The following is a 14,422-nucleotide window of genomic DNA, read 5'->3' on the forward strand; positions in this document are numbered from 1 at the left end:
GTATACTGAAGGTGAAAAAAAACTTGTTATATCCAAAGTTCATTGGTAATAGACAAAGGTCAATTTTTTTTGTAGATTATTTTTAATTTCAGATGACAAAAAGACTTTTCCATCATAGTATGCTCAATCGTGTTTTTAATCATTTCACAAAAGATTTTTTTAAATATTTTTAAATTGTAGAAGCAATGTCAGTTTGAACAAAACCCAATCGATTAATTATTATAAAGGAATATTCATATGTGCGATGCCATCTTGCGTGATCTCATATCACAGATGAACTGATAACTATAAAAAGATTGTCGAAGGCAAATGAAAAACATAGATATAAAATAATTTTATATTTCAAAAACAAAACAAACATACATTAATAATACAAAAAATTGTCAAAAGTCAGTGTAATAACATCGACATGAAAAATAGCTTTTCATGATAAAAACAAGTTAAACTTTGACTATGCTAAATTATGGTGAAATTTAATTCCTTCAATTTGTATTGCACGCAAGATAAATAAAATCACAGTCATTGAAATATAACAGCGATTAATAAAATGCATATTTGTGAAGGCGTTTAAAAAAGTGGTGAAAAATAAAAAAATCACTGGTGTATTATTTCACTGCAAATGCATCGATGCGCCAGCTATACTAAATACATCTTTTCTTACACCGACTAAATACGTCTTGTAACCGACACCCTGTAGAAACCGATGTTCAACTAATACCCATAACTTACTTAATTATTCTTTCCGTCGTATCTTTTATACGTTCTCCTGTGAGCTTCGTCTACGCTTTCCAGGTAATAGGTCCCGGGGAAGAGAGATTCTACGGGGGTGATGGGTTTGTAAGGAGCGGCGTGGCAGTTCTTTTCCCGGATTTTCATTATTTCGTTGAAGCGTTCCGGCGGCACGCGGGCTCTCTTGTCTAGCAGAGGCACGACGTCGTTCAGGTTCTCCAAGAGTTTGTGAAGTTTGGAGTCGGCTCCCGCTTCCCGAGACACGGTGATGGAGTACATGGAGGAGGCCAGCCCCGAGCCGTAGGAGAACACGCCGATGCGCCGCCCCACCAGCTCCGCCGCGCTCTTGCTCACCAGCAGGGACACCAGTCCGCTGTACACCGACGAGGTGTACATGTTCCCCACTTGGCTGGCCAGCAAGAGAGACGGTTTTGTCTTATCGTCGAACGTCTTCTGACTCAGACTCATGAACGCCTTTTCTAAATCTCTGTCCGTGTAAGTATTCTCCAGCTCGTAATCCTTAAATTTGATCAGCCCGGGATAGTTGGCTTCCTTCTGATCATCAGGGGTGAGGTAATAATCGTTGAATGCGAGTCTAGCTAGAGATTTTTGTACCAATTTGCAATAAGGCGCGTGAAACACTACGGCGTCCAACGTTTCTAGGCCGACGTTCTTCGGGTCTACTTTCTGGGCTTTCTTTCGGTATAACTGATAGCATCGGTCGAGGGCGCCCACGTAGCACTGGATGGAGAGTTTCCCGTCCACCACGGGGTACTCCGAAGACAGATCAGGTTTGTAAAAGTCGTAGGCGTGTCTCATGTAGGTGGCCCTCAGGCCGCGGTCGAACACGAGCGGCGCCCCGGGCCCCACCAGCATGGCCACGGCGCCCGCGCCGCCCGTGGGCCGCGCCGAGCCCTCCGCGTACACCGCGATGTCCCCGGCCACCACAGCCGCGTAGCGCCCGTCCCAGGCCGAGGACTCCACCCAGGAGATGGCGTTGAACAGAGCGGCCGTGCCCCCATAGCAGGCGTTGGTGGTGTCGATGCCCTCGATGTCGGTGTACCCGTAGGGCTCGAACAGCTGCATCAGCACCGTCTTCACGCTCTTGCTTTTGTCGATGATGGTCTCCGTTCCCACTTGCAAGTGGCCGATCCGCTCCCGGTCGATGTTGTTCTTGTCCAGGAGATTCTGCAGAACTGTCAGGCACAAGGAGTGGATGTCCTCCCTGTCCGAGCAGAAGCCCATCTTGTCCTGCCCGAGCCCGACGGTGTACTTCCCGGCGGAGACGCCGTCGTACACCTCCAACTCCGTCTGGTCCACATACTGCGACGGAAAAATCAGCTCGATGGCCAAAATGCCGACATTCTCGGGCCACTGTTCCATCTCGCGACGCGTGGAATTCCGTTCCGTAGACGCGCTAAACCGCTCGAAGTTCCACGTCCGGTACGATGCCTCGGGCAGCTTACGTTGACAGTGAAACTTGACGATCAAGGCCAACCGGAATTTCTACCGTATCCGATACATACGCGCTATGAATACGCCCGGGCCGACAACCGTCGCAGGTGACCCACTCGACACTGACGAGGAGTAATTCGATTTGTGTTCTCTCCTCTCGCGAAGAATTTTACCTACTTAGAGCTCGCATGTAGGTCATCTCGCGAGACATGTGGGAATCTCGCGTGGAGGGGGTATGTTGCCGGATAACTCGGAGATGTCTCTTTTTGTCTCGTTGAAGAATTCATTCACTAACATTGTTACTTTCGCGAATATTACGGTTTCATTTACGGCGTCGCCAATTATGACATTCCGTCGCGATGTTTCATAACCTTACGCAAACTTTCATAATTCGATAGTAAAATACGCGATAACTTATCATCGATAATAGCACCAGTGAATTAACATATTTAATTTCTAAATTTCTCTCAAAATTATTATTCGAGAGTGTAATATGCACCGAAAACGATTTTTATAAAAAACTACCTATGTTGAAAAATATCAAACTGAAAATAATTTAGCGCCCGAGTTGCCATTTGCCATTTAAAAAAAATAAACACATATTTCAGGTAGGTACCGGTGATCACGTTCATTACGTAGGTACTGTGTGAAATCAATGCGTCTTGATTTTTTGCGATGTACATTTGAAAAATCACACAAATTATACCTGTACAATGAAAACTTCCTTATATATTTTTAAAATATGTAAAAGGGAGTTTTCGTTGGTTTTACCGTCCCTTTAAAAAGAGACTTTTTCTAAACACGTTCACTGCTAACTACGAGATAACTCGTAGATTGCGTTCTTTATTAGGACGTCGACTACGAGTTATCTCGTACAGCTCCGATAAAATTCGTAATACATAAGTGCTAATAAAGATAGATGGCTTCTGGGAAAAGAATAAAAAATCAATGCTAGATTAGATAAATAGAAAATATTGAAAAATGAACAGAAAATATAATTCATAACTTCTTGATTTTTAATAAAAATTTATTCAAAATCAAGAAGTAAAAGAATTGGCTTATTAGAACGAAATTCTGTAAATTGCCGTGGCAGTCAACGTGTTAAACATATACATTCGTGATTGAAAAAATCTTATCACTATTAGAAAAAGCAAAAAAAAAATACAAATATGTATTCTAGAAACGTACAAATAGGAAAAATATAAGTTTTTAGAATATAACGAAAAATAAGATGAATTGAAAAGAGAACTCTACCTAGCTAAAATTAATGATGAAATTAAGTTATAAAACAAGTCTAGTTTAGTCAATATTTTTAGACTTGAAAAGGGGAGGCGAAATTTAATTTATTTCAATTAAATCCAACTGTACCTCTGAACCATTACTTACCCCTTTACTCATTTAACTTAGTAAAATATGGTAGACATTTCAATGAATTTATATCAGTCAGCGATTTGGCAATCGATGTCGGCCCGTATTTTCACACAAGGCATATTTTTATAATTTGCAATGTCTATTTGAAATAAAACAAGGTAAAATAATTATCTAAGCCTGATGAAAAACTGTGTTAACTTTTGCAAATTTGTATTTGGTTCACAACTGGTAAGACCCTATTTTGTGATGAAACACTAACTAACTAACGCAGGGGTAAGCAGAGATAATAGAACACCACACCACTCTGTCTTTGCAAACATTCTTCACCTCTTCCACGTTCATGCATCTCCCCATACATACCCGCCGATTATTTCCACTCCTAACATGACACTTACAAGTATTTGACATACCTGATCGTGCCAAGTTTTGCTCGGTCTTCCCCTGCTCCTTTTTACAACAACATTCGCCTCATGTAATTGTTTTACCGTTCTTTCTTCACTCACTCGTTCCACATGTCCAAACCATCTCAACACGCCTTTCTTAATTTTATCGATAATGCTTATCTCAGCTTTGCATTCCTTCCTTATTTCACTATTCGAACATCTATCATACATCGCTTTGCTGCACATTCTTCATGGTGAAACACCATGGGTTAAAAAACTTTATGGAATAATTTTTTATTGTTTTGGCATTTCAATGGTTGTGGTGTGTAATTTAATTTTGTTTTACTTTATAATTATTACAATTATTAATATTTTAAAAATTATTTCAATGACAAATATTATAATTAGATGTGACACGGGACGCTTGCATGTATCTTTGTTTATTGGTGCTCTTGATCTCCAAATATATTGTTTGAGTAATAGATTATCGGCTACCGTTCTGGAGGTCCCGGGTTCGATTCCCAAGGGGGGTAAAATAAATATAAGTGATTTTTCACTGTCATATTTATTCAATATTACCCTGGACTGGCACCTGAAGCGGAGGGCTGATCACCTTTCCTTCATGTGTAAACGATCAAGATAACACTGCGTTTATATGACGCAGTGCCCTATGCACCATTGGGGTGCGGATAAGGGTTTTATTATTATATTATTAATAGATTATCACAGGGGTTGATGAAAAGCCACTATTAAACTGCTTGCGGAACACAGATGGGTACTGGAAATATGACAGCATTGGAGTTTGGTGTTGGATTTGAGTGTAATATCAAAGGCATACAAGCAGGAAGGATTTAGTCATACAAATATGCTATGGGATAATGGAGTTTGAGGGAGAAAAGTTTAATCTCGGTAACCTTCTTACACACTACTCTTTTATGTAAATAAAATTATTACTTTTTAATTGTAAAGAATGTTCTTTCGGATATTATTATGAATTTTCGTACCCAAAAGTAGATTCGTTACAATTATATAGGTAAATACAGGAAAAGTACAGGAATAAAAATATAAAAAAGTATTCTCCTTTAAACTCCATTATCTCAGAACATATTTGCATGGCTTGATGTGTTCTGCTACAATACCCCTGATACACAAGTTATTTTAATCGAGATGTTAAGAAAATAAAAGTTTTATGATAAAAAGGCAAAATTTATAATTTGTTTAATATACAATTGGTAAATAAATATTTTTGTAAACTCATGTAACATAAATAAATATTTATTTTCATTTCTTCGTATCTGCTCCATTATCAAATAACATAAGAAACTTAATATAAATAAAAATAATCATTACTTTCCATTGATTTGATTCACACTGTTATTTTTTTGTTGTGGATAAAACTGTTAAATAGATATGCAAAATCTCTGAGTTTAACATGTAAAATGAACCACTAATATTATTACATGTTGGTAAAATTACAAATTCATGCTTTTGATGCTGCCATGGCTTTTTTATAAAGGGTTGCTAACGACTTTGCAGCCAGTTGTATCATTTCTCTTCTTGAAACTGAAGTAGCAGTTTCGTGCCATTGACTGTGATGGGTCTGAAAATAGCAAAATATTAGTAAAATGACAGATAAAATAATAATATCAAACAGGGATCCATATTTCAATGATAAAAAGACAAACATTGATTTTCATATTTTTTTAAACAAAGATTCAACTGTTTTTATTTTTAAATGCAAAATGTGCGCTTTTTTCAATAATCAGATATGCTTAAGACGAATTTCCACTTACAACCGATTCAGGTTACGACAATTCGGATGTAGAAAATGAATAAATTATTTTTAAAGTTGATCATTTGTATACCGTAGAACTTGAACTTTGATATGTTACTTGAGCCCAGTATTTTTTTTTATTTAGATCGTGGTATCGATCGAAGTATCTTGACAATAAGTGTCACCTGTCAGGCAAACAATGAATAATGTCGATACGTTCATTATTGTAGACCAAATACAGATTTAAATCTTTTTTGGTACTGAGCTCAAGTAACACATGTGTGTTCAAGTAGCCCCGTTCTACGATACTGAGATATATGAGATAGAAAAACAGTAGTGTAACAGCAGAGTTCTGGGAAACAATGAGATTTATATTGAATGCTTGACATTAACTGGTGGTATAAAACATCTTTACGTTGATTACACAAAAGATATATTGACTAAGGGTGTAGTTTATAGTTTATCTGATGCATTAAGATCCTTTAAGTTCATATATGGTAATCAATCCATTTGAAAACAATTTTGATTTAAATGCTACTTGTTAAGGTGGAGACTGACCGGAGCATTTCGTCATAACGTAACACCTTACGATGCGAGCATTCAGGCAGTCAGTACACCATGCAGAGCGCTCCATCCATAGTTTTGGATGCTCGGTGATGCTCACCGCGAGCGATGTTATGACGTTATGTTATGTCTCCACCTTTATATGAAACGCCAAAACATTACCATCCTTATAAAAAAAAGAAGTGTTAAAATTACTACCTGGCAGTTTTGACAATACAAGCTATTGAAATATGCCACCAAGCATATTTTTCTGCAAGCTAATTAGTATTTTACTTGCTGTTAGTATTTACTCAATTTTTTTAAATAATAAGTCATAATCAATATAAACCAAATGATAATTTACGATTCTACAGAATTTATTTATTTTTGCGACATCTTTGCGGGGGCATTATCAAACTTTTTCAATACAGTTTGATAATCCCCATTTAAAGTGAAACAGCTGTTACAAAAATAAATTACATTCTGTAACATTGTGTTTTAATTAATAATAATAAAATTACATATATGATCACTCACCTGTAGGTTGGCACTCATGTATGAGCCAATTGTGGTACTGAATCCTGTGTCTTTGTGTTGGTAACCATCCGGAGTATCCCCTTGTGCGGCTGCTATCACCGTTGAAGGTACCGGAGTCATCTGCGTGTAAGTTTCCAGATTTATCCCTCTTTCCGGATCTGTCAGTACAAGAACTGCCAAGTCGAACCATCTGTGGATTGTTGAAAGTTGATTGATTGAAAGATTGTTTACACTAATAATGAAAAATTCATAGAAAAAGAAGAAACAATCTTTTCTGAATTTGATAAAGGAAGAGAGAAAAAATGCCATAAGAATATGAAGTTTTTATGTTCATATTTTAAAATGAAATAGTCATGATTATTCAATTAATATTATTTTAATTTTGTTTACTTAAATTGAAAAAATAAGTGAAAACATAGAAATTATTTTTGATTAATATTCTGTATAAAAAAAAAGGTTTTTGAATGGTAAACAAAAAATGAGTTTAACAAAAGGACGGAAAAAAACCTCTCTTATTCATGCGTATCTAATTTAGTATCCAACCTTTTGAGATGTTTTGTTATTTTAAACAAAAGTGACAGTGATAAAATCAGTTCATTCTCCAACAATAGAATATTTGAAGCATTGAAAAAGCAGTTTAAAATGATGCTTTATATTTGAGCTATTATGGGCACTGTCTAAAATTTGTGACGGAATTAATTTTTTGAACTTAAAAGACCGTTTAAGAACAGATTTTATTTCATTAAAAATATGTTTATATGTAAAAAAATGTTAAAAGAAAAAGAATTGAGAATAAATTGGTTCATTAAATTAGTTTATATTTTTATTAATTGAATCGACAGTCACTTTGTGGTAAAATATATCCATTTTTCATTTCAGTTTTACTTAGTAAATACCACCCTTTATTAAAATCTATTATGATACGTGTTTCGATGGATTTCGCACCACACGGTGTTTGAAAATGATGCGGAATGCATCGAAATACGTGTCACAATAGATTTTAAGAAATAGTGGTATTTACCAAGTAAAACTTAAATGAAAATTAGTTTATATTACCTAAAAAAATCATGGACCACATGTGTGATCATGGGGGCTTTAGAATAAAAATTTTGTGTCAAAACATGGGAAATTAATTTAAACTAAAATGCACTTAATTAAAAAAAAATATTGCTCTTAAGAAAAAAGTATCAATTGATTGTATTGATTTCAAAACAAGAAGTTTAGTGATAAAAATGTTTGAATGAGAGAAAAATTTATTTGATTTAAACACCTTGTAACTCTTTTTAAAATGTATTTTTATATTTGACTACAATTCATTATAACGTTATTTCCAAGATTTTATTTTACCAAGCAAATGTTATATACTTACACTTTATTAGCCATTTAAAAATTATTAATGAATGAGGAAACATTGATAAATGTACATAAATACATCAAAAACAAAAAAGATCAAAATTTTTTGCATTTCTCACATCACACTGTTAAATGTTCAAAGTACTATTTTTGTAACTTCTTACTGCCGGGAGTGCTAAATATGGCCATTTGACATACTTATTTAGATTTTAATTTTAAAAACAAAATTCATATCAAATCATACTCCCTATATAATTAGTTGGGTACTTAATTATGTATGTAGATAGCTTAACATATTAATGTTTTTTTCCTGTAGAAAAATACAACATTACAAAATCAATAGAAAAATCTTATTTAAGCTAAAATAGATAATTTTGAGATATCAGTATATTCATAATATACGGACGGGCATATCATGAAATGCCTACATTGTTTTAAAAATTATTATAAAACTCAAGAGGTTAGGTACTTCATTTACCTGATGTCATAATTTTTGTGATCACAGGTCTCAATGCAAAATTTTTAAAAAAGGAAGATGTAGTACCAACATACATAATATATTTCATAATGCAAATATTTTTGTGTTGGTAACCATTATATGTACCATGTGAAACTACTACATTGTTTTAAAAATTATTATAATTATTATATATTATAGAGTTAGGTACTCCATTTACCTGATGTCATAATTTTTGTGATCACAGATCTCAAAGCATTTAAAAAAAAAGAAGATGTATGTAGTACCAACATACATAATATATTTCATAATGCAAATATTTATGTGTTGGTAACCATTATAATTTATGAAGCAAGTGAAACTATTCACAAGGAATACAGAGGGGTGAATAGAAATGTTCATTATGTTGTAGTTTTTTAAGAATAGAAATAGTTACCTCTCGTTGGTGACCTCTATAACAAAGCTCTCAACAGCCACAATAGGCACATTGTTCCCTATTTTGGAATTGTTGGAACGGAGTTGACCTATTCTATCTTTAGCCGCTGAAAGAGCCGCTGCGAACCCAACTGGCTGTGCAGCTATCTTTTGTGATTGAGAAGCAAACCCTCTGAAAGGAATATAACAAACAGTAATTTAAAAGAATATTTACCATATTGAAAATTTAAATCGTTTGCTGGCCTAAATAAAGTACACAATACCTTTGCCCGGATGCGTGTGTAAATTTATATTTTTTTAGATACAGGTTAAAGGAAATCTTTTTGCTAGATAAAAGTAATTCATATAACATAATGTACATTTTAGGTACCTAATATATATTTCTTTTGTATTGAACTAAAAAATAAAACTAAAGAAAGTAGTTGAAGTCTACACAAAGCAATTGTGTACAGTAAGGATTCGAAACATTTGAAATGTCTTTGAAAAACAAGTTTTTTTAATTTATGAATCGTAATAATTTTAAAGCAGGAATATAAATTGAAAACTACAAAAATGAGATATAAATTTATGAGAATTTGATTTATTATCAAAATATTTTTTACAAAGCTTTATTTTCTTGTACAAATATTTATTTTAAACATTCAAATTGTAAATATGTACTTGCATTGCTTTCAAATATGTATATTTTAATGATACGTAATTCTTTGTATTCTTCGTTTCATATAGGAAGTCCTTACACATTGGGTATGGAAATTGATAAACAATATATAATTATCATTCTATCACTAATTAAATGACATGTACATTATCTTTACAATGGAAGTCTTTAATAAACTCGTAATATAGCAAAAAAGTTTTGAAACCTACATGATGGTTGCCTTTCCAAAGACATTTTGAAATGATTCTCGAATGGGGACCACCTTATCATCCTTGTCTGATGCAACCAGGACCTCCACATCTCCTCCAGAATCTAAAAATATGATATGCGTTAAAAATACTGATTAATTCAGATATGTCAATATAGACAGTAAACAAAACCAGATCAGCAGCAAATGGTTGAAAAAATCCCTATTTATCAAAATATGGTAATTTTACTGAACAAAGCACAAGGTGAAACAAAAATCCCCAACCTTCTCAAAGGATCCCTAACCACGGTCGATTAAAAGCGCTAGGACTAAAATTATTGGAAGAGCAATGAAAGAAAAGGGACTTGATAAAGACTTCTTCCCGCAAGAGGTATATCAAATAAACACCAATATGCAGGGTCTACACTGATATTTCTACAGTCCCCAATTTCATCTCAATCTAAAGAAAAAAATTACACCCACCAGAGTAGTTTCAGACTGGAATAACTTAGTAATAATCAATCTTAGTTATCGACTCAACTTCAGTCAAGAGTAAAAAAACCAGCTTGGATGCTTTTTTAAGAAAGAAGATCACAGACAAAGTATAGTGAACGAGATAAAGGCACACCAGCCAAGGCAGCTACACAAATAATAATATATTTTGTTGCATAATTAGAGCAGAACTAATCATCTTACCTTCATAAAATTAATGATTGAGATAATACTGCTTCGATACAATGCAATGTCTTATGTACCATAGAGTGGGTATAAGGGTAAGAAGAAGAATTACAATGTGAAAAGACTCCATTGGTAGTCTGTTAATAAAATGAGAAGTGTCACTCCAGTGACGAATTGCATTATTACAAATCAAAGAATAAGGATAAAGTCAAAATGGTTTCATACATATATACTCCTTCATCTGCGGGTCCAGCGTTGTGATCATCGAGTCCACGGAGCTCTTGGCCTTCTCGGCCACCCGGTGCAGCAGCCCCCCGCTAGACACGGCCCCCTTGACCCACGTTAGGATCCCGCTGCCCGGCATCACGTTGCCGATCATCTCCTCGGCCTCGTGCGCCGACTGCACCGACTGCACCTCCGTCAGGCTGTCTGCCGAACTAGGGGAACTCAACTCGGAGCCGTAGCCGCTGGCCATGAGAGTCGCTTCCGTGGGGATACCCTTGCTAGGAGGTATCGCCGGGCTTAAAAAAATGAGTAAAATTAAATTAATGTAATTTAATTTTGGAATGGATTTTTTTATAAAATATTAAAAATGTTACTTTGTTTTTCAATCACTATAAAGATTTTTTTAAATATAACTTAATTATAATGTCTACCGGTTTCGAAGCTAACCGGTTCTTTATCAAGACTGATTAGTCTTGATAAAGAAGCTTCGAAACCAGTAGACATTATAAATAAGTTATAATAAAAAATTATTAAAAGTGATTTTAAAACAAAGTAACATTATAATTATAAAATGGAAAATCAAAAAGTTAGTGCTTCAAATATAAATTATTTAATTTTTTTATTTAATACAGTAACATTTTTTTAAATACGATTTCTATACATTTAAACATATGGCAATCTTATAATTTTAGTATCGCTGTGCCTCTCCAAAAAAGAAACTGAGCTCTTGTGCTTCGAGATGGACTTACACTCAAGATTCATTGTTTTATTTGATTAATGGTAAAATAGTCCTTTTCTTTTCTTTTATATATTTTTTTAAGATTTACATGTAATAGGCAAGTTAAGAATTTTGATATTTTCTAATTTTAAAAAATTTCTTTAGGGAGTTAATTGAAGTATTTAATTCCTAAACATTTATTCTGGTTCTCTTCTACTGTGCTCACCAGGTTGGCCATACAAAATTAGCGTGTTTGCGCTTATCTTTGTGCTTGTTTCTAGCTTATATCAAGCACTAATTTGAATAATTTTAAATATGAACCTATGTACATATATATTTGACGCCACAGAGTGTACACATTTGGTATGTCTTCATAATACTCTTTGAATACACATAATTTTTGTTTGTTTGTTAGGTTTTACTTTTCTTAAAACCTCACGGCGAAAAGCCTTACTAATATAATTAAATTGCTAATAATTTACCTCCTGGGACATAAAGGGTTGAATATTTAAAGCTCTGAATTGACTCTAGGTCCCAGAAGACCAACAAAATAAACTGCAAATGGATGCATATAATTCTTTATCTGGCTTTGCAGTGTTGTTAGTGCATTTGGCTACTATTGCACACAAAAAAGTAGTTTTTTTTTTTCATTCTTCTTTAGCCTCTGCTAGCAAACAAATAGTGCACAAGGCACCCCATGAGATTGATCATTGATATATATCGACGGCCCCTACATAAAGCACTCTATCTGCAAATCTGTTACTTTACAGGAGAGAGCTTAGAAGATTTTTTCAACGTATTCTTATTTATTAATTAAAGGTTTTATCTGAAATTCTAAACTACTATTATACATTCAAAAACACAATAAAATGATGTATTAAATCGTTTTAAAACTTTATGCTTTGTCAAAATTAAGTAGTTAACGTTTTAGGAGTTCAGTTCATTTCGAAAATTCGATGTAGATAGCGTCTAATACGCCAGAAAACTAAGCGTAATTTATTTTATATGTTTATTTTATAACAGTCTGTTGATAACGTACATCAAATATCTCAAAATTGGCAAAAATGTAGTTAGAGCACTTTACGTAGGGCACGTCGATATGGAGGCAAAGCAATCAGTTCTGCATTCAATATTCTCGGATACAGGGCTCTCCGGGTTGCATACCTCTCATGTATTTTATCGTCAAGATAAAATGTCGTGTAATTTGCACCATTGGGTGTCAATAAGGGTGAGAATAATAACAGTATTATTTATTTAAAGGTAGGATACCTGAAGGTGGTTTGAAGAAACTCACTGGATTCAGATCTTGGTATTGGTTGTGATGATGAGATTGGTGGAACATTTTGAGCATAAGGGTGAGAATAATAAAAGTATTATTTATTTAAAGGTAGGATACCTGAAGGTGGGTTGAAGAAACTCACTGGATTCAGATCTTGGTATTGGTTGTGATGATGAGATTGGTGGAACATTTTGAGCATAAGGGTGAGAATAATAAAAGTATTATTTATTTAAAGGTAGGATACCTGAAGGTGGGTTGAAGAAACTCACTGGATTCAGATCTTGGTATTGGTTGTGATGATGAGATTGGTGGAACATTTTGAGCTGCAGCAGCTAGCTCTTTCTGTAACAAAGGGTATGAATTGTTACAGAGGTTGTTATCTCCGCTTCCGATATTCCATCCAATCCAACATGAACATCAGGAAACCAGCAGACATTAAAAAAACATAATTTAAGATAAAATTACAGGTTTCATCTTAACTAATAATTATATATCGCCAATGCACTGAGTTAGGGCATGTGTAACTAAAGGTGTCACTATATACATTATTTTATATTTTTACTGTCTTTACGGTGTTTCTCGTACTGTTTATATTTTTATTAACCTACTGAAGTAGATACGCTCGTAACATTTTTAATTTTGACCACAGTTATGATGTTTTTTTTAACACATTTTGGACGGGTGTTTTTTACGCCTGTGGACCGCTGGCAACGAGATTTCATAATTAGGTACATATAGGTAAGACCTTAACAAAGAGATTGGTACATAATAATATGTCATTCCATCTTTTCTGCCTTTGAAATGAGGTCGGCGAAGAAGGCAAAAATACCTTTCCCATCCTTAAGCATCAATCGACCGAACGTGTAGAAATACTTTTCCCGCCCTTAGGTGTTAAAAGCATTCCTTTATTTAGGCGTGATAATCTGTGACAGATATAAATATTAGTTACCTCCATCTGGGTTCAGTACAATGAAATATAATAGATGTTATGCATTATGAATCCACAAAAATAAAATATTTTTAGTTAATTGATTCCAGTATTAGAGAATTTTAAAATAAATATAAAAAATTGCCATGGATTCAAAATGAAATACAATAAAGCAGTTTCATTTTTGTTTGATCTAAATGAAGTAAAAAACTTGTTGCTTCACAAGTGTTTTCTCATCGGGTAAGGAATATTAGTGAACACGATGCGAAGAAGCGTTTGCAGGTACCTTAATAAGCGAATCAGAGGACTCAGAAGACACTTGTGGTGCTGTTGTGGTAATAAAGTTGGGTAAGGCCGACGGGGGAGCTACACTAGAAAGAATATTTCCAGCTGTGCTGGAAGCAGCTGGTATTTTTGGTTTTGGCACATTCGGAATACTCATTGTGCCAGTGGGACAACTTTCGTTATAAAACAAATATCAATGTGAATTTATTGAACATTCCAATGTAAAAAAAGCAAGCATGTAAATTCTTATCAATATAATTTGGGAGATAAAACAAGGATTTTTTGTTATAACAACACGTACGCAAATACAAAACAAATTGACAGTTCTTGGTGTTCGTAGTTCTACGATCTACCAAACACAAGAGTCCGTCCAGATGCCAATAAAAATTAAGTCAATGTAATTAAAATTTTGTAAAAAGTAGCATGG

At 34.3% G+C, this 14,422-nt stretch overlaps 1 protein-coding gene and 1 pseudogene across 2 annotated transcripts; both read right to left on the minus strand.

Moving 5' to 3' along the window:
- Positions 1–323: 323 nt before the first annotated feature.
- On the minus strand, positions 324–2,751 carry LOC148307947 (hydroxymethylglutaryl-CoA synthase 1 pseudogene; annotated as a pseudogene). The gene has a single exon (XR_015837759.1). The product of XR_015837759.1 is annotated as a hydroxymethylglutaryl-CoA synthase 1 pseudogene (transcript).
- A 2,372-nt stretch (positions 2,752–5,123) lies between these two features.
- On the minus strand, positions 5,124–14,355 carry LOC148307948 (protein PRRC1-like). Its single transcript, XM_088262569.1, has 7 exons — positions 13,997–14,355; positions 13,027–13,124; positions 10,786–11,081; positions 9,905–10,007; positions 9,039–9,209; positions 6,793–6,982; positions 5,124–5,538 (listed from the first exon to the last, which is right to left on the minus strand). Exons 1-7 carry the CDS (start codon positions 14,150–14,152, stop codon positions 5,419–5,421), a joined length of 1,134 nt encoding a protein of 377 aa, XP_088118695.1. The 5' UTR covers positions 14,153–14,355; the 3' UTR covers positions 5,124–5,418.
- Between the last annotated feature and the right edge of the window lie 67 nt (positions 14,356–14,422).

This window comes from Brachycentrus maculatus, unplaced genomic scaffold, assembly GCF_059751285.1.
Source record: "Brachycentrus maculatus isolate JH-2025_06_01 unplaced genomic scaffold, ASM5975128v1 h1tg000184l, whole genome shotgun sequence".
Classification (NCBI taxonomy): domain Eukaryota; kingdom Metazoa; phylum Arthropoda; class Insecta; order Trichoptera; family Brachycentridae; genus Brachycentrus; species Brachycentrus maculatus.

Coding starts and splice junctions, on each gene's coding strand:
- LOC148307948 (XM_088262569.1), bottom strand. CDS start 14,152: ATGAGTATTCCGAATGTGCCAAAACCAAAAATACCAGCTGCTTCCAGC. Junction 10,008..10,785: donor GCAGATGAAGGAGTATATAT/GTATGAAACCAT, acceptor TCATATTTTTAG/ATTCTGGAGGAGATGTGGAG. Junction 6,983..9,038: donor ATAGAGGTCACCAACGAGAG/GTAACTATTTCT, acceptor AACAATCCACAG/ATGGTTCGACTTGGCAGTTC.